Here is a 22,720-nt window from a genome sequence, read left to right as displayed (position 1 = left end):
ACAGTAGCACACAGGCAAGCAGAGGGCGGTGACCAAACACAACTTCCCTGTAACTAGGAAGCCTTGTCTTTCTATACACAGACGTCTCCAAGTCGTATTGCCTTTGGGCGGAAGTAGGAGCCACTGTGCAACCTCAAGCCAGACACCAGGGCTGCAGCTGCACAGAATCAGGACTGTGCACTGGACCGGCACCTCTACACCTCATTTTCTTTTCTTTCCCTTTTTTTTTTGCAGGAAAGGAATCATTTATTTTCATGTAGTAAGAAGGAAATGTTACATATGTTACACATCACTATAAACACAAAACAACTCTTTATGTGTTCATATACAATGTTGCAGTGGCTTTACATAACTGTTACTATTATGGGGGCATTGATAGTGTCAGATATACCTGACTGCAATGTATCCCACCCCTTGCTCTTCATATAATGTCATGGGAGGAGTTTACAACAGGAACCCCAATACAGTCAAACACCATCCTAAACACATTCATAGCACTCAGGAGCTTGTCATTTTAATACAACATTCACTTCACATTAACCCCTTTGCTCCTTGTCCTTGTCTTTACCTTCCTAAAGTTATAACTTTTTGATATATATATATATATATATATTTTGTATTTCAATCAACAAAATCCAATTGCGACATTGTTCTTTAGGCATCATTTTTTACGACATTCCTGATGCAGTAAAAATGACTTGTTAGGGCCATTTCATGCGAGGGTAAGCATTTTTGCGGAATGAAAGTTGTATATTTGCACACACAACTGTACTTTTTACTTTTTGTGCAATTCGCAGTGCGCAGAAAAATATGCATTGATGCTCCATGCCATTGAAATGAACCCCAAAAAGATAGTCTCAATACACAGATAAGGAATAAATAAAAAAAAAATCATTTATTTCCCAATCATATTAAAATATTAATATTAAAAATGTATAAGTTTAACAAGAGAGTGCAGCCCTCACACAAAAACAGTACACCATCAGTCAAATATGCATTAGTATTATGTTTGATGTCCCATATGCGTGTTACAATGTATAACCAGCATTATATCACAATACATTAAAGCAGTCACATGTGACCACGCAAAATAAATGAACATACTTATACCATATAAGGGCTTATTCAGATGGGCGTATATCGGTTGGGGTTTTCACACCTGGCCGATATACGCTGCCCCTCTCTGCAAGGGAAGGAGGTGGGATGGGATAGAAGGTAGTGCACTGAGCTCCCGCCCCCTCTTCGCTCCTCGTCACTGTTTGCAATGGGAGGGGGCGGAACGTAGTTCCACCCCGCTCCTCCCATTGCAAACAGTGGCAGGAGGCGGGAGCTCAGTGCACTAGCACCTGTCCCGTCCCGCCTCATCCCCTTGCAGTGAGAGTCAGTGTGTATCAGCTATGCGTGAAAACATGTCCGATATACGCCTGTCTGAATAAGCCCTTAGGGCTGCTTCAGACGACCGTATATCAGCCGGGTTTTTTTAACGCCCGGCTGATATACGGTGTCCCTCTCTGCAGGTAGAGGAGGCTGGAAGAACCGAGAGCAGTGCAATGAGCTCCCGCTCCCTCTCTGCCCCTCGCCACTATTTGCAATGGGAGGGGTGGAATGGGGGGCAGAGCTAAGTTTCTGCCAACGTCACCGACTCTGTAGATCTCAGCTATCAGCATGCGGGGATTTAAAATCCCTGCCTGCTAGTAGCTTTGATAGTGATTGGCAGAATCGCTTTAGCCAATCACAATCAGAGCTACCAGCAGGCGGGATTTTGTATCCCCAGCTGCTGATATCTGAGATCTACAGAGCCGGGGACGCGGCTGAGCCCAACAGCCGAAGGCAGGTGAGTATGTTTTTGTTTTTTTTAACACTTTTCTTTGTTTTTTCGGGAAGGGCTTATATTTAAAGCCCTTCCCTGAAAAACATTTCAGGGGTGCCAGCAGCAGGATCCTCCACCGCAGCTGTCATGTGTGACAGCTGTGGTATGGAATCCTTTATTCCCTGAAGGGATTAAGAATACCTCTGCTGCATCTGTCAGTAGTAGCCGAGGCTCCATTGAAAGCATGTGGAGAAATTTTTACTGAGCATCCGAGCACCCCGTGATACTCGTCTCGAGTAACGAGTATCTCGAGTAGTCTAATGCTCGAACGAGCTTCAAGCTCGGACGAGCATGCTCGCTCATCTCTAGTAAATACATTTTTTTAATATATTCCTTATCTGTGTATTGAGACGATCTTTTTGGGGGTTAATATAACTATATACACAGCTGTATACATATGTATGCACATTGTTATTTTGAAGTACTAAGTAGAGATGAGCGAATATACTCATTTCGAGTAATTACTCGATCGAGCACCGCGATTTTCGAGTACTTCCGTACTTGGGTGAAAAGATTCGGGGGGCGCCGGGGGAAGGCATGGCGGAGCGGGGGGTAGCAGCGGGGAACAGGAGGGAGCCCTCTCTCTCTCCCTCTCCCCCCCCACTCCCCGCTGCAACCCCCCACTCACCCACGGCGCCCCCCGAATCTTTTCACCCGAGTACGAAAGTACTCAAAAATCGCGGTGCTCGGGCGAAAAAGGGGCGTGGCCGAGTAGGTTCGCTCATCTCTAGTACTAAGCCATTGAAATGGACAAAATGTCTAATAAGAGCCAGATGTGCATGAAAATGGAGCATGCCAAGTTTTTTTGTGTGTGACGCAATTGCACATGCAAAATACGCGCTTGTGAACAAACCCATTAAAATCAATAGGTTCCATTTTGCAGTTTTGGGTGAGTGTAATATCGGGCTGTGAAACGTGGCCAGATATTGCGCTCGAGAATGTGAGATTTTCCCGCAGTTGTGAGGCATTTTTGCTTTGCATCACTTCAGGACAGTAGCGATCATCCGGTGCAACTTTCAATGGGAAACCTCTCATCGTACATCGCATGCACATCATACCCCATTCAATGTGTTTTCCTGTCCCACTAAAAACAATGGGCGATGCATTCTGAGGAACGGAAAATATAGGACATGCCCCTATGTAGATGACTCCATTCCAAAAAATTGGGTTCATATTCTTGCCATCTAAAAGCGACCTCTAGCTAAATTTCACCACAACACAGTACAACTATTGATCAACTGGCAATCAATTTTTAACAATATAGTGGCCACTATGTGGAATCATAGCCCAATTCTAAAATGCCGTGTGGCCTCGCTCTCTGCTTTGTGGTGGATATTGGGACGTAAAGATTTATAATAGTAAGAAAAATCTTTATTTATATAGCGCCTTATAGTGTGGAAATGCATTAAAGCAAATCTCTAGAGTCGAGGAAGAATACAGCATTGTTGAATTATTTTTAACTGCAGAAAGAGTGAAGTAAATTATACCGTGAATCATGATATCGGGAAATAAGAGGACCGTAATCATATAGTTGACAACTCCATACCATTAATTCAATGGAAATAAAAGCTTTCTCATTCCCAGATGTTGTAGTAAGAATTGTATTCCACTCCAAATATCAAGTGCCTCAGATAAAAATAGCTGTTTTCAAGGTTATAGAGCGGTATTCAGACTCAACAACTGTAAAGAAAAATGTGCAGCATAAGGCTGCATGCACACAGCCGTATTAGACTTCTGTTTTGTAAAACTGTAATGGGGCTTCCCTTTTGGGGCCTTTGCTGTACGTTAGTACATCTCTGAATTCATACAGGAGCATAGGAGGTATTTCAGCTTTGGCTCATGATTCCAAGTCATTGCTACAAGGCTTGTTAAAAGGCCTGTCATTGACTTGCAGGAATACTGCATGAATGGCATTATAAGTCTCCTTACACCTTCTAGGTGCTTTTTAAGAAAAAAAACGATACCCTTCCCGACTTACATCTATAGGCCTCCCACTAGCTCAGCCAAAAACCTGCTGCACACTGATGATGGACAGTCATCCCAACACAGTCTGTCTGTACATGGCTAGCTTTGGCTCATAATTCCTCATCATTGACTCAAGGCTTGTTAAAAGGTCTGACATTGACTTGCACGAATGCTGCCCTCCAATAGGTGGCACTATATAGGTATTATTCTTTCTTCCTATTTGCATCTTTCTCAGAGGAGCATGGGTGGCCTTATAAGTCTCCTCACACTTTCTAGGTACTCTCCCTAAGGGGAAAGGATACCCTTCCAGAGAAAACAATTGTCACGCTCCATTGGATACCATAAATACAGTGGTAATCTACTCTAGAAGCAACGCTCTGTACATATAGCACCCAATGGAGCATGTATAGCAGTGCTCTATATGCACAAGACAGCAGTCCAGGGTAAAATTTCAGTACAGTGTGCATCGTACCCAGCAACATGGCAAAGATTGGTGCAACCAACACACTACACCAGGTTGTGCATGAAGGGAAATCTGTTTGTTTTTTGGTGCGGAGTAGTATAGTTCTACCTAGGCATCAGAAAACGTGCGAATTACTGTGCTGCATAAATACTACATTGTAAAAGCTGCTAATGACCCACACAATGCTCTCTCCCTCCATCAAAAGACTGAATGGGAAATAAAAGGGAAATAAACAAACCCACAGTTCTGGCATGGCGTAACTATTATTTAACACATTCATTGTCTGGGATAAATAATGTGATCTTTTAATAGTTTGAACTTTTACAGATGCAGAGATGCCAATTATGTTCACTTTTTTATTCCTTTTTAATTGAAAAGGATTTTTTTTTATATTTTAAAACATTTTTGTAAACTTAGTGTTGTGTTTTCTATTAATAGTTTGATTCTGTATTGCAGTACATTTTATTTGTCATGTTCATTTATTATGCCCTGCCACAGACAGGACTTAATAGGCTTGATTCCATGCCAGCCTGGGGAGCTTTCACTAGATCCCAAGCTGTTATTGCAACCTCAGCTCTCCGCAATCATATTGCAGAGATGCTGATGGGGCAGCAGAAGTGGGTCTCACTGTCTACTGGCTTGGATAGTGTGGTTATTAAAACACAGGATAGGGGATAAGGTTATAACTGGTGGGGGTCCAACTGCCAGGAACCCCATGATCTCGATAACGGGAGTCCTGATGGTCCCCATATAAAGGGAGCTTTTTGGAGCGGCGGTGCTCACCTCATTTCAGTGACCGCACCATAAATTGCAGAGTATGAGCACTGGTCAATCTACGGATGAGCGGAGAAAATTTGATTCTTTTGCCTAATTTTAATACAGCACAGGAAAACTTTGACACAGAAAAGAGGATTATAAAGGTACCGGGCCACGTATAACAACAGTATATAGCAGTATGGGAATCTCATTATCAGCACTATGACATGCATAGCAAAAATCTGATGACAGGTTCTTTTCAACAACTTGACAGAGGAGGACCTTTCAATTTGGACCTATTACCACATCTACTGGGGTTGCACACTTTATGGTTGAAGCACAAAATGATTTATTGCAACGTTGTTCCAAAAACAGAATCAGAGACCATCCTATGAGATGAAGAAAGCCTTTTCCAAAGCAATGCAACCTGCAAATGCTCAAGAGAAGCTGCTGGTATAGTTCGCCATGACTTGCATTAATAATGGAGCTTATGCCCTCCTGTACTGGCTGGAAAAGCAGATGTGCTTATGGTAGGGCATGAACACATCCACTATTCCAGGCAGTAAAGTGTCCCCCGGGGGTCACACTAGGAACATCTTTATCCTTGAGCTTCGATGGTTGCCCGGCATAAAATTGTTACCTACTCTGATTAGGAAGGCAACCTTTTGATCATTCATTATGGAGCAGTTTTGTTGGGTCTGTTTTCAAAAGGCTCTCAATGGATCCTGGTCTGCCAAGTTTCTTGTGCGTTTTTAAAGGCAAGAGTCCTGCTGCAGACTGTGCTGTGTGGGGGTATGTATTTCTGTATAGGAACTCATAAGATGTCACTCACTGGAACTTTTGCATATCACTGGCAAATCACATTCCAAAGTACTCCTACTACTTCTTGTTAACATTACATGAAGTAACTATGGTGCCTGTAAACAATGATACCTGCTAGAAAACAGCATACACAAAGAATGAAAAGGGGAGTTACAGTAACAGTTTCCTAGTAAATACTTCATTATCCCCTAAGAAAATATTTAATAATGAATCACAAAGTGTTTATGGAAGCGGCAAAGTCGTATAATCCAGAAGAAATAGAAAAAGTACCAGGCGTCTCCCAGCGCCGGACTCCAATGACTCATTGAACATGTCTGTACTCACGCATAAAGTAAGCGCTCCGGCCCCCATCCTTTCAGGAAGTTTCTGCAAGAACTGTTGGATATAAGAAGATGAAAACATAAAGTCCACAATCTGCTGCGGTGCGCCGCGTCTTGCAATGCTCCAATAATCCCTTTTTATTCGCAGGACGCATTGGTAAAGCTCTCAGTGCACATAAAAGCCACTACTGATTCGCAAGCACACATGGCTGGGAAGAGCACTGTGAAGGGGAAATCTGATCCCCAGGCAGCTATAGGTAATTGTAAAGCGTCATGTGACAAAGCCCTAAACCCTATTAGTATGGAAAAGGGACATGCTTTGTGACTGCTCCAATGCTCAGCTATGTCCCAGAAGGTGAGCGACTTAATCCCAGCTTCACAATAGCATTTGCTGTATTAGGAAGCGCTCGCAGTCTGGTGCCAATCTCACTTCCGTTTTTTTTATTTTCACTGAAAATGAAAATCACATAGCAGAGTATTACCTAAGAGTGGACTCACAAGAGCATAAGCAAAAAGCACGTGTTAGTGCGACTTTTTGCACAGCGATCGTCGTGCAATTGCACACATAACCGCATTTTTCCTGTACTTTTTGCGCTGCCGGAGACCGTTTACATTGGCGCGGGACTGTTCACATCCGTGCTGTAATTTATAATAACTTTGTAGCCTAATTAGTGCCAGATGTGTTCGATTCTCCCTGCGAAATTTCACAGCATATTGTGTAATTACAAAGGTATTGGGTGCACAATTGCGCAGCCTACATAGACTCTTATGGTGTCTTTGGTGCGCAAATGTATGGGACAATAGCTGCAGGTTTTTTTGCACGAGCAAATGCGCATGATTTGCGTGCACAAAAGATACCGTAAAAAAAAACACAGTTGCGTGCGCTCAAAAACATCACACAATTGGATCCATAAATACGTATACGCCTCGGAGCTCATTCACATGAGCATATTTGTGCAGCATATTACGCACTTAATAGAGCCCATTGATTTTAATGGGTTTGTTCACAAGTGCATATTTTTTTACACAATGTTCGGACGCGTGAAAAGAAAACACAGTATCCACTATTTTGGTGCATTTTACAAACCGCAATAGGGCATTGAAATGAATAGGCCAGCGTGAATACACAGTGAATTTGAAGGAAACTTGCGTATTCGCTGCAGCAAATCAATGGGGCCTAATGCGTTTTTTTTTTTTGGCACGTGTAAATATGCTGTGTATTTACACATGCAAAAGCCAGCAGGAATGGATGAAATATGCAGGGAATTTGAATATTCGCAGCATATTTATGCAATCGAAACCCGCATACCCCGTGTGAACAAGCCCTTATCGATAGTACTGTATTTGGTAAACACACTGCAGTATATTTACTAACACCGGTCTGCTGCAGCCCGTACTCCGCAGTGTACATTGTACTCAGCAAGGTGAGAAACCCTGGAGAATGCAGGACACCTCCCAGCTGTGCTGGCTGTGCCTGGAGGAAAAAGTGGCAGTTTTTGGTGTGTAGTCCAAGTCATGTGCGAATTATCGTGCTACATTGTAAAAGCTATGAATAAACTGCACAATGCTCTCCCTCCTTGCATCGCGGTGTCCGTTCACAATACTGCAAGAAATAATTCTGCCTTGGATGTCTGACCTGACCTTTTCAAAGCTGCGCCGGTGGCTTTGAGCTGCTGTGACTTCAAAACACGTCAAAAGATGACACGGAAAAAAAGAAGGAAGAGAACGATCATCAGTAACATGCTAACAACGCTATAAAGGACAGCGCTGCTGTTCACTATGTAGTTGTTGTCCGCATCAACCCAACAGAGAATCGAGCTTGGATTAAATGGAATCTCTGGAATGGAGTATTCCTTCTGTCTGCGCTGATATAAGCTACACTGCAGTCCTATAAACCAATGGCGCATCCTAGCTGCCATCTTTGTTTCTGTAGTAGCGGGAACTGCGCCTCCGATCATTCTTCTCAATATCATTGATGATAATGTACCTGCAGGCAGATCCAGTGTCGTCACCATTGGCCATGTCCTCTGTTACTGAGCACATGAGTGTAGATACAACCCAACCATAGTAGCCACATAGGGAATATAGGGAATGCTCTCCGTGGAAGGAGTGCCATATACTGTGCTAAGATAGTAAAACTCTTCCTGCCGATAGATATCCTGAGGGTGGCTTCACACAGGCGCGTTTGAATGTGCATCTGTGCGCACAAAGAATAGAACCCATTGTTTTCAATGGGCTCATTCTCACTTTCGCTTTTGTGCATGCAAAAAAAAAGTGCAACATGGTCTATTTTTTTTGTGTAATTGCACAGCAAAGGAGTCGCGCAATGAACTGCACAATTTTGTGGGGAAATCGATAACACCGAGGACTAATTAGGCGGCACAGACTTATAAGTCACAGCACGGGTGGGTCCCACGCCAATGTGAACGGTCCTTGGCAGTGAAAAAAGTACAGTAAAATGTGCCAAAATGTGTGCGAGAGAGCAACCTTTATTGCTATCGCAAGGGTTTTTGCGCATACGCCTGTGTGCAGCCGCCCTAAATCTGCATGTAAGGTTTCCTCTATTGATATGTTCACATGGGGCGTAAACACTGTCCAATTTCTGCAGTGGGATTGCTTCTCTATTGTTCACAGAAATTGCAGTATAATGTGCAAATCCACAGCAAAAAACCTGCATGCAACACATATAGATTTTGAATGTGGATTTATTATGGATTTTCTGCTGCAGTGTAACCTTAAGGCCTCGTTCACACGGGCGACAAAGTGGCATGATTTTGTAGCGTTGCTACAATGCTACAAATCGCATGTGTAAGAAGCCCATGCTTTCCTATGGGTTCCTTCACACATGCAATGCTTTGTAGCATGCTCAGAAAAAAGACAAAAACCTCACGGGTCCGACAATATGCCCGAGACTCTTGAGGTTTTGTCGCCCATTTTTCCCTATGGAGCCTTCTTCTCTGTTGCACTGCATCTCACGAACACGCGGTTTTTGTGCGAGCGATGCAACTTTGACAGTAACAAATGCTACTGTCAAAGCTATAATCTAAGCCCTCACTGCAGAAAAAAAAAAAAAATACACATACATCACCTCTCCCGCGCTGTTAGCCCGGCCGCATCTTCTCCCCGGGTCCACGGCACCGATCATCATCTTCTCTTCTGGCCAGGGATTCAAAAATCCCTGCCTCCTGGAAGCGCTGTCTGTGATTGGCTGACGCTTAGCCAATCACAGCCAGCGCTTGATGAATGGCTGGGATTTAACTGATGATTGGCTGATGCTGAGATATGGCATCGCTGGTCCGTGTGATATCGCTGCGTCTTCTCGCGGCAATACTGCAATTTTGTAGCGCTACAAAGTCGCATGTGGTGCCACAAAGTCGTGCGACTTTGTAGCACCACATGCGAGGATTTTCGGGGGAGGCTTGAAATATAAGCCCTTTTCCAAAAATAAGCCGTAGCTGAAGAAGAAAAAAACCACACACACATACATCACCTCTCCCGCGCTGTCAGCTTGGTCGCATCTACTCCCCCCATGTCCCCGGCACTGATTCAAAACTCCCCGCCTCCTGGAAGCGTTAGCTGTGATTGGCTAACAATTAGCCAATCACAGCCAGCGCTCGATGAATGGCTGTGATTGTACCTAAGAGACCTAAAGAAGTTATAGGAGATTAGAAAAACATTGGAAAAAGGTGGCGCTCTTGCGCTGGGTCTAGTATTGCAATGTATTCTCTCTGAAGCTAATGAGTTACAATACCATAAACAACCCGTTGACATGAGTTCTGGAAAATAACATCCATGGTTTTCTTCAACCATTTAGAGTGTACCTGACTTAGACCACAAAAAGCTGACCAGTGTGCATGAGATTTAATGCTGGCCATTTAATCTGGCCATTATATGACTTGTAACCCGAATTTCTCACCAGTTTTCCCCCTCTGCAGGCTGTATCTTTAGATTTCAGTTGTCTCTGCGCTGGTGGGTCGGAGACTAGATGCTATGATGTCTCTATACACTAAGCACAAAGAACACTGCAAATTTTGCTTCCTAATGGCTCATGTCCACATCCGTGTTTTCACCACATGATATGCAGTGAGTGGAGTCAATGGACTTTTCCTGATCCATGCACACCCGTGTGGAGACTGCTTATCGATACGCAAGAGAAATAAATTGCAGCATGCTTTATTTCTCTGTGTTCAAACGCAGCGCGAGCCCTATACACCTGTATGGGCTGCATATGATATGCTGTCCACACGCAATTCGATGCATTTCCATTTGCATCCCTCTGAAACAGAACAGGGAATTAAAAGAAAAAAAATCACACTGCGTATGTCCGTGAGTGTTTGATTCGCGGCATGTGCAGTGCCTGCCATACGTGTTCTCTGCCAGCAGCGTGTATGGTTGGAAATGTGTAAAATGCTGTGGGGAGACCCGCAGCATTTTACGCTTATGGCCCTGGGCATGAACTCTCTGTAGCACACAGGGAAATAATTATGGAGGACACTAGACGACTACTGAATAATCTAGATTAGATTTCAGTAGCCATCACATAGTACATAACTCACCATTAGCTCAGCAGTATATCTGCATGAGTCTCTGCTTCTGTTCTCCTGCTCCTCCAACCCCTCTTTTCTCTGCAGATGGCAGCATGAGTCCTCACTCTCCTCCACTTCCTGTTCTCAGTCTTGTTATCTCTGTAACTGGAGACTGAAGCATCACTTGACAACAGGCAGTGGATAACAAGTTAGTAGGGAGACCCCTAGTGGCCAGCATTTTAGAGGGATATACATTATTAGCAGAAAAATATTTTAGCTAAATAAAGTCATTTGCACTTGTGCTAGTTATCACACTGTCTCCCATGTTAATGCAAAGTGTTTGAAATCTCATTGACTATGTAAGCAACAGCCAGTTGTGTTCTTGAGGGCTCATTCACACAGGGAGCTAGGCGTGCAAAAAATCATGTGCTTAAAAAACATGCCGCTATTAGAACCAATAGTTTCCTATGGGAACATTCAGATTTCTTCATCTGAACATTCCCAAAGTATACCATTGGTTCTAATAGCCGCATGTTTTTTATGCGCCTAGCTCCCTGTGTGAAAGAGCCATCAAAAGGACTTTTGTGGCTTTTTTATTCAGACATTTTTTATAGCCTTTTTCATGTTGTTTTTCTTTAAATTCCTATATAGAAGCTAATGACGTAACATCGAGAAAAAGCCATAGACCCAAAAATTCATCATAAGTGAGCCTGTAGTGCTCTTCAGCGTTTACTATTAGTTTAAGGTTGAGTTTACATCAGAGTTTTGTGTGTTTGTTAAATACAGGGTAAACTGCTCCGCCCCCCCCCCCCCACCGCCCCCTGGCACCCCCCGAATCTTTTCGCCCGAGTAGGCAGTTACTCGAAAAAAGCGATGCTCGATCGAGTAATTGCTCTAAACGAGTACGTTCGCTCATCTTTAAATAGAACCAATTGATTTCAATGAATGAAATCCACTGTGAAGTATCCACAACAAACAAAAAACACTCAGATGTGTTAGTGACTGAGCTTTGTTGTTGTTAATTGTGTAATTCCACAATTAATATGTTGTATTTGAAACCGGCTTTAGAGTATGTCGTCGCGTGACGGATTTGCTGCAGACTTTTTGCAGCCGAAAAATATAAAGCCAATCCACACCAAATGGTGCATATGCTGAATCTTCAGTAATTCCACACAAAAATCCCCATAAGAATCTCTACTGTTTGGTGAAGATTTTCTGCTGTGGAAAATCCACAGAAAATCCATCACATGTCAGTATGTCTTGATCAGCTTCTAGGCTTCATGAGTATTTTAAGCTGCCCACACACGAGCAGATTTTTGCTGCGAAATCCGCGGCGGGCCCCAGCACTGTGGATCTGCAGAACATACTGTACATAGCAGCATGCTCCATTTTGAAGTCAAAGGAAGCCGTCCGACCCACAGCCCATCACAGATTAACCCTCATTGCCTAGCGACTGTGTAGGCAAGAAAAATTTAAAAATCTGTACGGTGCATGTCCGACTGTGAGTCACTGAGTCCATCCGCAGGACAGATGAAGAACAGAAATGACAGATGCCGCTGCTGTCAGGGTCGGATTCTGCTGCAGGCTCCTGCATGCGGAATCCGGCTCTGCTGTGTGAAGGCGGTCTTAGGAATGCACATTCGACCACAGCAACATAACCCATGGTCTTACCTTCACTTCCTTCTTGCCAATGTGACTTTATTAGTACTGCAGAGGATGGTGAGGTTGAACAAATCTCACGTAACAAGACAAGAAGCAGATGACTCGGAAGGAAAAACTCATTATGATACGTAATTTAATTTGACTTTTCTTTATTCATCTGATAATCCGGCATGTCTGGTACTTTGACATCAGCTGGGCACTGTTAATGCATGATTTTTCTGTATTTGATGTATACTTTAAAGCAAGTCTGTCATGTGGAATCAACCCAACAATTAGCGCTGTTAAATCACCGCTCAGACGTGGAGGGATATCCTATTATGTTTCTTCTGGCTGAACTTCCATCATCGGGAAATCTTTATTCCTCTGTTCCGCATAGATGAGGCCGAGACCTTCTGATGGGTGGGCAGCTCAGCCCAGACTCATCCTCTGCTTCTGCTCTCGCTCTTCCTCAGCCCTCTCCTTGCATAATGATTGCTACCCAAAGAATAAGATTTCTCAGTGATGGAAGCTCTGCCAGAAGAAATCATGGCATGATGCCCCACCATGTCTGAGCACTGATCTGACAGCGCTAATTGTAAGTAGGGTTTAATTTCACCCAACAGACTTCCTTTAAGGTGTTATTAACCAAGTACACAAAGAGTAGGTTTTTCTTTTAAGCTTTAAAATCTTATTCATGAGTTCTCTCGAATAGTCCAAATGATGTGTTTATGCCATGTTCTTCTCGTAACTGTACTTTTTCATCTTGTCCTCAACCCATTCTCTGTAGGCTGACACTTTGGTGAAGACCTGAGGTTTCCGCTCCACAAAACAATTATTAGGCCCAAAACTTGTGATTCCTTGAACTTCCCAAGCAGAATTTGAAGCAGATTGGCAAATCAGTGCTCCTTCAGCGCCACTCTGGAAAATACATGCCAGAAAACATTTTACATACATAAACTAGAATTTAAATGCATAAAGTTGCCCGTAAACATGTTATGTCTATGGTAACTGGCAGACCATCCTCCTTTCTGATATTACTGTTTCTCCAAGATAAGAGGTGCAATAGATTCGACAGGCCAATTGGGTTATACCAAATGGCATGTTTATGGTAAAAAAAAATACTGTAGATAACTCAGATCTATGGCCAACTTAAAAGATATTCTGGTGACATTTAGTTATCTCCTATCTACAGGATGGAGAGACAACTCGTTGGGCGTCCCACGGCTAGGACACCCACTGATCACCAGAACAAGTATGCCTTGTTCCACAAGTGTCTGGAAAGAAGTGGCCGCGCTAATGCTTGGGCACAGCTTCATTCATTTCAATGAGAGTGTCAGTGATTGCCGAGGGCGTGAACTTGGCCATTTTTAGTGCTACCATTGAAATGAATGCAGAGGTGGCCAAGCATGTGCACTGCGCCCCATTCGTTTTGCCAGTGTCTTAGGGACACAGGGCCCACCACCATCTGGCGATCAGTGAGAGTCCCACTAGTCTGAACCCCCGATCAGATAGTTGTCCCCTATCCCGTAGATAGGAGATAACTTAAAGGGTTTTTTTTTAGAATAACAAGTTATCCCCCATCCAAAGGATGGGGGATAACTTGTTGATCGGTTGGGATCTTACAGCTGAGTTCCCTGCCAATCTTAAGAATGGGACTCCTGTATCCTGCGCTCTTGTCACTGCGGCGGTTGCTTCTTTTACAGCACTGATGTCCCTCTGAATGCAGCGCTGATCAGTGCTACATTCATTTCAATGGGAGTGACAGAAATACCCGAGTGGGTGATGCTTGGGTATCTCGGCAGTCCCATTAAAAGTGAATCGAGCACTGAGCGCACATGCTCAGCCGGTGGTCCATTCAGAGTGACGTCACTGCTGGGAAAGAAGCAACCCCCACAGTTACAAAAGAACTGGACACAGGAGTTGCCAATACAGTATTATCATTGCTGGCAGCCCAATCTCCGTTCACATATGCAGATGTACTTCCAATAACATATGTTTCTAGCTGCACAAAGGGGGCAATCAGCTGATGAATTAGCCGTTGCTCGTTCATCAGCTGATTCGGTGCAGCGTCACATGGCCCAATGATGGAACAAGCAAACATTCCTACCGACGTTCTTGCCCGATCACCGGGCTTTAGTCTTACCATGCAAGAAGACTTTAATTTTTCTGGCGCTTCAAAGCCAGCGCAAACCATAGATGCAGTTAACTGGTTCTGCCAAAAGCCAGACTGACTACAAGCCTCAGAGGACATGATGGGTATTGGCACTTGAAATTTCATGTTGGTATTTATTCCACCTGTAAGAAGATACATTGTATATAGGTTTAGCGCTGCCATATAGACGCTCTCTGATGGTTTTTCTTTTATGAAACTTTTAAAGCAATAATCATTTTATCGGATCCCGACCCGCTGTCTAATAGAAGACAGCACAGCACTTCTTTCTGCAGTAATATCCTCGAAAATAAATGGACATCTGTTCTGCTAATTTTTCTTAATCATAATCCACTTAAAATCCAATCATGCCGCCCTGATCTTCACCAAAGGCATATCTGTGGCTCCGTCTAATTACTGCTTTGTGAGGAACAATTGCTAAATTCTCTGAGCTTCTAATCTATTCGAGAACACACAGAGCAGAAGAATGACTCTGGGTTATGAAATCCTAATATGTGCAGTAGGATTTTTTTAGTGTTATCTACCATATATGTTTCTTCTAGCCGGCTGGCCAAATGTTGGCCAGAATCCATGAAAATCCATTAAAGGGAACCAGTCACGTTCCCGCAGCAGCATAAAGTAAGTTATAGTGTCGCTAGGAGAGGTGAAAGGGAGCCGCGGGATGTTTTTTCATACTCACCCGCTCATGCGATCCCGCTAAAGATTAGGTGGTGTTATAAAATCTGACACTTTTCAGGGTCCCATGCGCATATTCTCCTATATAAGTCTATAGGAGAAGCAAACATACGGGACTCTGAAAAGAGTTCGATTTTTGTGCGACGCAATCTACTGAGGGCGACACAGCTGGATCACGGGAGCTGGAGAGTATAAAAAATACATCTCCCTGTCATGTCCCCTAACATCTCCAGAACTAAGTTTATGGTGATGTGCTGAGGTTTCCTTTAACATTTAAAGGGAATGAATCATCAGAAAATGACTTATTATATTAATTACATTTTTGTGTTAGTCCGGGCTCACCTGAACAGGTCGGAATCTGAATGCGGGAGGCCTGCAGCTGTGAGCCTGGCTGGTGACCCTGTGTTCTGCAAGTATCTGTATTGCGAATGACCGAAGGCTCGCAGCAGGTCATGTGCAGTACAGTGTTTTTTTTTCTTTGTTTTTATTTTCCGTGGAATCGCTTAGTGACGACGCGGGTTGCCACAGCCCATACGCAGTGTTAATTGCATATGGGCTGCAGGTCGGATGACTCTATTGACTTCAATGGAGGCCGTCCGCACGGATTCCATGGCAAAATAGAGCATGCTGCGATTTTTCTTCCGCTTGCGGAAAACGCAATTCGTATCTGCAAATGTGAAAGAAAAAGCGAAAGTACATGCCTTTCAATGCCCGTGTTTCACTGCAGATTGTCCGCATGGACACGAGCGCAGAATCTGCAATTCAAATCCGGTCGTATTTTTAAAGTGTTTTTGGTGCTTTTTTTTTTTTTTTAATTTTGATCACAATCTATGTTTAAAAAAAAATATGCTAAAAATCAGCATTTTAATAGTCTGACACTTCTTGATTTGTAGAAAAAAACTTGCAGCAGTTCTCTAAGGCCACTTTTACATCTATGGCGGAGATTCCGTTTTCCTGCTGCGTTCTATGATGGGGTCTGTGCAGTTCCCGCTCAGCTGCCTGACATTTTACCTTAAGAAGAAGCGGAGGTTCTAGTGCAGATGTGAAGGCAACCTAACATAATTTCCAGTGTTTACATTATCCACTTGGTAAGTCTGAGCTGTTATATGTAGTCTTTTCTGTAATATGGGTTTTTGTTAAATTGTGTCATTTTTTTGTATATTTTACACTGACTTCAACTTTCTCCTCATTTTTCTGCTAAGAATTATTAGGAAATTATAGTACCAGTGTTTCTGGTGGCGCAATAATATAGGGAAAGGGTTTGGAGTTGTAAGCACACGGCTGCTGGTTTAGGACCTCTGATGACGTTACAGTCATGTGATCAGGCGCGGAGCTCAAAGCCCCAGTGACTAATCACATAACAGTGACATCATCACATGTAACTCCCACAGTCACACACGGACAGGTGGTCATTAATATTTTGATTAACAATATACTGACTTTCCTTCTACTGGCATAAAAATATCCACGGGTGCCTATTAGAATATACAGCAGATATGTAGCAATAGGCATTTACAGAAGAAAGCCCTTCTCAGGTCTTGGGCTGACTTCATGGTGATAGTAGTCTAATCTGCTATGACCGTTGATCACCATTAGAAGAGTATTCCCTCCCTTGTACAGTGCTGTGGTCATATTTGGTCACATCACTGAGGGTTGACTGCCAGTTTGGGAGTTACAGTGAGCATTGGTGTGTAATGCTGCCAGTGTCAGAAGAGGTAAAGCTTCAGTTTGGGGAGAACACCTAGTAGGTGGGAGGAGACTTATAGGGCCATGCATGCTCCTCTGGGAAATATGCAAATGAGAAGATGCGCTGTAGAGGCATTGTTCCATCTTCCCATTTGCTACTGCTGAATACATAATAACCCTTTATGTCGAAAATTATTATTGTGTTTTGTCAACTAGCTGCATCTTTGGCGTGAGGCAGGAAGAGGTTCATTACAGAAACCGGATGATACAAAATCATTGACTTTGGACATTTCCCTCTAAGACACCCTGATGGTTTCATGACTTGATCAATGCTGGCGGGGTCCTTGAAATAGTGTTATATAATGTGAGATCCCATGCATGAATGTAGTGGAGTTACCTACCAAAAAGTATGCGGAGACTGGAGAGGCCAGGGACTGGAGCAGTGGGGGCATGGAACAGGTGAGTATAGCTCAATTACTTTACACCTATACTAGCTTGTAGAAAAAGAATAATTACTACAAGAAAACACCTCTAACTACAAGAATTTTATACATACAATACCAATTCTGTTTTTTTTTTTTTTTAGCAATGAGCTTCTGGAAACAAGAATTGGGCCAGAGATGTCTGGTAAATTGGTTATCCTGCTGTCCTTATGGCAATGCACATACATATATTCAAGTATGCATGTCAGCGGACGAGTTGTGTGGGATAGCTACCATCTAAGCAAGCACTGAGCCAACCACTGAACCAGATTTTTGGTGGCTGTACAATAATACGTAGCCCTTTTACCAAATCCATGTACATCCATCACTTATTTCTGTGAATATGGTGCCGGTTAAGTAGCACCATTTGGCAAAAAAAAAGAAAAAAAACTAAAGACGGAAAAAAATATTTTTTTTTAGCTGTGCCTGCCGCAGATAGTCTATGTGAAGGCCAGCCTTATGTGACTAGAAGCAATGGAAAACTGTACCTGTCTCAGCAGCAGCCCAGCCTGCCCAATAGCAAAAGTCTCCAGATGGAAGGGTCTCCTCAGCGTACGGTAAGCAGACAGGCTGTATATTGGACACCTTTTCAGACAAGTGCAATAATGCTACATCATGAAAATAGACATTGTCCTGGGAACATACAAAGTCTTCATGTCTGATATATCCATCAGTTTCAATGCATTGCTCAGTAGAATCAGAAGCAAAGCAAACCCTCCATGAATCAAGCTTCTGGTCACTGCAAAGAAAAACACAACTGTTACATTTAGGTGCTCATTTGTATTGAAGGTTATGTTTGGAGCCTTTGCCACAAGCTCCACCAGATTTGTCGGAAGGAATAGTTACAGTGGCATCAGTGACTGCTAATTTTATGGGAGCACTGTGGCAGCATCTGTTGTGTGGGTTCTGTGGGACTCAGCCTGCAGTACCAACTTACGCCACTAAACAATGTACAGAGCTATATGCTTCTGCAGAAAAAACACTCCATGCACTAAGACATGGCCCGGGGAAAACCACTGATTGTTGGGGGTCCCAGGCGATGGACCCCCGCCAATCTGCTATGGATGACTTATCTTTGGGATAGGTCATCAATAAGTAGAAGTCTAAAAACCCCTTTAAGAACCGGGATGTTTTGGTCTTAAAGGAGACGACACTTTTTAGGGATTTTACCCATGTAGTTGTTTTAAGGCCCTTTTTATTTTTCTCAGCTACCAAAATCATTTTTGTTGTATTTTTTTCCATTAAAAAAATGCTTTTGCCTTCTCCTCCAGGTCCTCGGTTGTCACTGACATTTGAGGACCTGACGTTGCAAGATTGCAAGAGCTTTAATACCGCACCGAATTTTTACTATAGCACGGGATTAAATCCCAGGACCGTGTGTGAGGAGAGCAGAGGAAGACAAAGATAGGAAAATGATAAAAAGGCCATAGCATCCTGTCAGACTTTAAGACTATTAACCCCTTAATGCCACAAGTCGTCATGAGTTTACGTCCTGGCAGGGTGGTAGTTTTATGACACGGGACATAAACTTACGTCCTATAGGCGGCTTGGGCTCAGAAGCCCGCACCATTCCGCAGCAGGAGTCGGCTGTGACTGACAACCAGCCTCCCGCTGCAACAGTGGGGAGCCGTGTGAAGACTGATCCCCACTGTGAACTGCTTACATGCTGCTATCAATGTAGATCGTGGCATGTAAAGGGTTCACAGAGAGAACGCGTTCCTCCTGTGACATCAATGGTCCTCTGCTATGTGATTGCAGAGGACCGATGGGGTGCTATGGTAACTGGCATGTGAATGCTATTGTGAGTAATAATGCATAGCAGTAAAAAAGTACTGTAATGCATTATCATAGTGATCAGAGCTTTTCTGGTTCAAGTCCCCTACAGAGACATAAAAAAATGTAAAAAAAAATAAACATACATGTAAAAAATAACAAATTTTTTTCCCCATACACTCCCTTCCTTATATAAAAAAAGGCAGATTTGGTATGCTCGTATCCATAACGACCTGTTCAGTAAATTGAACACACGATTTATCACAGCGAGCAAAAACCTAAAAAAAACCTAAAACTAAAAATTGGAGGCAAAATACTTATTTTGTTCATTTTGCCTCCCAAAAGTTCAATGAGAGTGATAACAAAATCTGTATGTACCCCAAAATGGTGCCAATAAAAACTACAGCTTGTCTTGTAAAGCAAAACAAGCTCTCATATGGCCTCGTCGCAGGAAGAATATAAAACTTATGGTTTTTGAAAAGGGAGATAAAAATACCCCTAAAATTGTCATACTCAAAGGGGATTCGAATGGCACCTGAACTCGCTGGCAGTAAATAGCGCAGTCTGCAGTGTTATTTTTCCGTCCACAAAAAAAGGAAACTGGATAGAATGGAAGCAAACGGAGGCTTTTCCATTTGCTTTCCATTTTTTTGAAATCAATGGGGGAGAAAGTGATCAGTATTTTTCCATTTTATGTCGGTTTCTCTCCTCCAAAAACGGAGCAGAGAGACGTAAACCCTGAACTGACCCCACTGCAGGCATTAGAGCAGCCATAGGCCATCTGTTTTACGAAGTTCAATAACCCTTTTTACATAATGCAGGTATAAGGCATGGTTATACAGTGTGCACAGGGAGGCGTTGCATCCAGCCCCAGTGCTGAAGGGGGCCAGTAGCCCTTCCGGCACATAGAAGACACCGGTCTTATAAGTAGCACTGGTTATACATTTTGCACTGGGGCCCAGAACGTTAAAGTTATGCATCTCTTCATGTAAATAGTGTGCATTCCCATATTAGTACTTCGCAGGACTGGGAGCAAAAGGGCACCCGAGGAGGAGGAGGCAGAGAGTGCCTGATGATACTTCACCCAATTTTCTGTTAATTGCATTAAAAACAACACAAATTCAGAATGTCCCCTATATCTATTAAGCATCTTTCTCCTTTCACTGATCCCTGCAATATTTTTGTACTGTAGTTATGAAAAAAAGGGATGGAAGTGACATTGTTCAGCAGCAGCGCTATTTTTCTCAAGGGACATGCACCATCTTGTGGCTTACAGGGGACATTACATTGTAACTATGTACAGGTAAACCAATCAGCTGCATCTCAGCATTAGTGAATGATTGTGATAATGGCCTATTCCTATGAAAATAGGGAGACCGATATTAGAGCTCCAAACCGGCACACAAACTTAACAAGGAAGTAAATGTAATTGCTTTAATTCACAGTTGCAGACACATCAAGCGTTTTTTCCAGGCTGGACTGACCTTTTCGTCAGGTAAGTCACCACTGATTAAACTAATGCACTAAATGCACTTACTGCATATTACTGAAAACCCATGACTGTAGGTTAAAGTTCACTACCACCAGCTCCAAATGTATTACAGGATTAGCCGTGACTTCCCAATTTATTATCAACAGTTGATAAAATCTCTCTCTTGCAAATATTCCCAATCAGCAGCTGTGGGCGTGACCTGGGCATTACCTGTAGCTGAGCCCGGCCAACTCATGTCTTCCAGTGGAGACATACTACACTAGTACCCTTCCAATGTGCTGGTCTGTACATGGAACACACATGTAGACAGAAGGCGTAGGATAGAATTTATATAACAAGTAATGCATATAAAATATAAATTAATACACACTGAAAAACAGTCCCTCCACAAGAAGGAGTTGTCGAACGGAATGAAACTTTCTCTGTGTGATCGTAACATGGATTACAATATCAGAGCTTATTGCAGAAGACCGACCCTTGAAGGGAGGCTCTAGAACCCTGTTGTACCATCTCTAGCTTGGATACAAGATGTGATACTGGTACCCTGTTGTACCCCCTCTAGCCTGGATAAAAGATGTGATACAGGCAGGCATGAAGGCTCTAGTACCCTGCTGTACTGCCTCCAGCTTGGATACAAGATGTGATACTGATATGCATGGAGGCTCTAGTACCTTGCTGCGCTGCCTCCAGCCTAGATGCAAGATGTGATATTGGCAGACATGGAGGCTCTTGTACCTTGTTGTCCCGCCTCTAGCTTCGATACAAGATGTGATACGGGCGGGCATGGAGGCTCTAGTACCCTGTTGTACTGCCTCCAGCTTGGATACAAGATGTGATACTGGTAGGCATGGAGGCTCTAGTACCTTGCTGGGCCGCCTCTAGCCTTGATACAAGATATGATATCGGCAGACATGGAGGCTCTTGTACCCTGTTGTACCGCCTCTAGCTTTGATACAAGATGTGATATGGGCAGGCATGGAGGCTCTAGTACTCTGTTGTACCGTCTCTAGCTTGTATACAAGATGTGACATGGAGGCTCTAGTGCCCTGTTCAGCTGCCGCAAGCTTGGATGACAGATGTGATGCAGGCAGGCATGAAGGCTCTAGTACCGTTCATCTAATCACAGTACAGCTCTAATCATCTGCATATCTCCCTGAAATGCGACTGTATTTTGCAGAAAAATGACAACTTCTTCTAGGGACTTGATTTTTTTTTTTTGACTAAGAGTGTATATCATGTACAATATATTGTAGTAAAATTACTACTATAAAACATATATGCTAAAACACCTGTAGAGAATACCTATTGTTAATGAATAGGCGATTACCCAGTTCAGGAACACTCAGATTGCAATAGATAGTATCAACCACTAGATGTCGCTCTTCCCTATTATTAAAATGAAACTGTTTTTAATTGTTAAATCTCCAAATATCCCCTATTTCTAAAATTCATAAATATTTTATAAATTCTCCTGGCCATCCTATAGCTTCTAGCATTAGATCAACTACCAGCAACCTAACGGAGTATCTAGATTGTATTCTACATTGTGTTCAGTGTAGGAAGATGAATATTTTCCAGTCACAATATTCAATATGACCTCGGTATTGCTTTTGTTGATTGCTATTTATCCAAGGGCTATATATTATATTAGTTGAATACAAGGAGTTTTTGGTAGTTTTTAAACTGATATTATCTAATCTTTTTTCATCTATAATAACAGAATACTATATACCTTCAAAATGTAGGTACAGCCAAGGGTACTCAAGTAATCCCAGCCTATGCCACCTTATTTTTGGATTTTTTTTAAAGGAATGTTTATTGACCCTAAACCTATTTTTCACAGAAGGTATCTTGATTCATTTCTAATTTGTTAGCGTGATGAGAATTCACTAAAGAAGTTCTACCCTGTTTCCCCGAAAATAAGACGGTGTCTTATATTAATTTTTGCTCCAAAAGATTTAACTTTTTTACATGTATAGCTGCCTGGACACTATTTAAATAGCTTTTTCTTATTAACTGTAACTATGTCTTCATTTTGGAGCAGGGCTTAAGTTTCAAACATACTCAAAAAGCCTGAAA

The 22,720-nt window shown here is 42.8% G+C and overlaps 1 protein-coding gene across 1 annotated transcript; it reads right to left on the bottom strand.

Annotated features, from left to right (window-relative positions):
• Positions 1-13,089: 13,089 nt before the first annotated feature.
• On the bottom strand, positions 13,090-20,894 carry LOC136573559 (chymotrypsin-like elastase family member 2A). The gene is made up of 5 exons (XM_066574829.1): positions 20,852-20,894; positions 19,210-19,255; positions 17,865-18,115; positions 14,507-14,658; positions 13,090-13,281 (listed from the first exon to the last, which is right to left on the bottom strand). Exons 1-5 carry the CDS (start codon positions 20,892-20,894, stop codon positions 13,090-13,092), a joined length of 684 nt encoding a protein of 227 aa, XP_066430926.1.
• Between the last annotated feature and the right edge of the window lie 1,826 nt (positions 20,895-22,720).

The sequence above is a fragment of the Eleutherodactylus coqui genome, chromosome 7 (genome assembly GCF_035609145.1).
Source record: "Eleutherodactylus coqui strain aEleCoq1 chromosome 7, aEleCoq1.hap1, whole genome shotgun sequence".
NCBI classification, from domain to species: Eukaryota; Metazoa; Chordata; class Amphibia; order Anura; family Eleutherodactylidae; genus Eleutherodactylus; species Eleutherodactylus coqui.
Note: the sequence above shows the minus strand (reverse complement) of the source record. Positions and strands in the feature narration are given on the sequence as shown.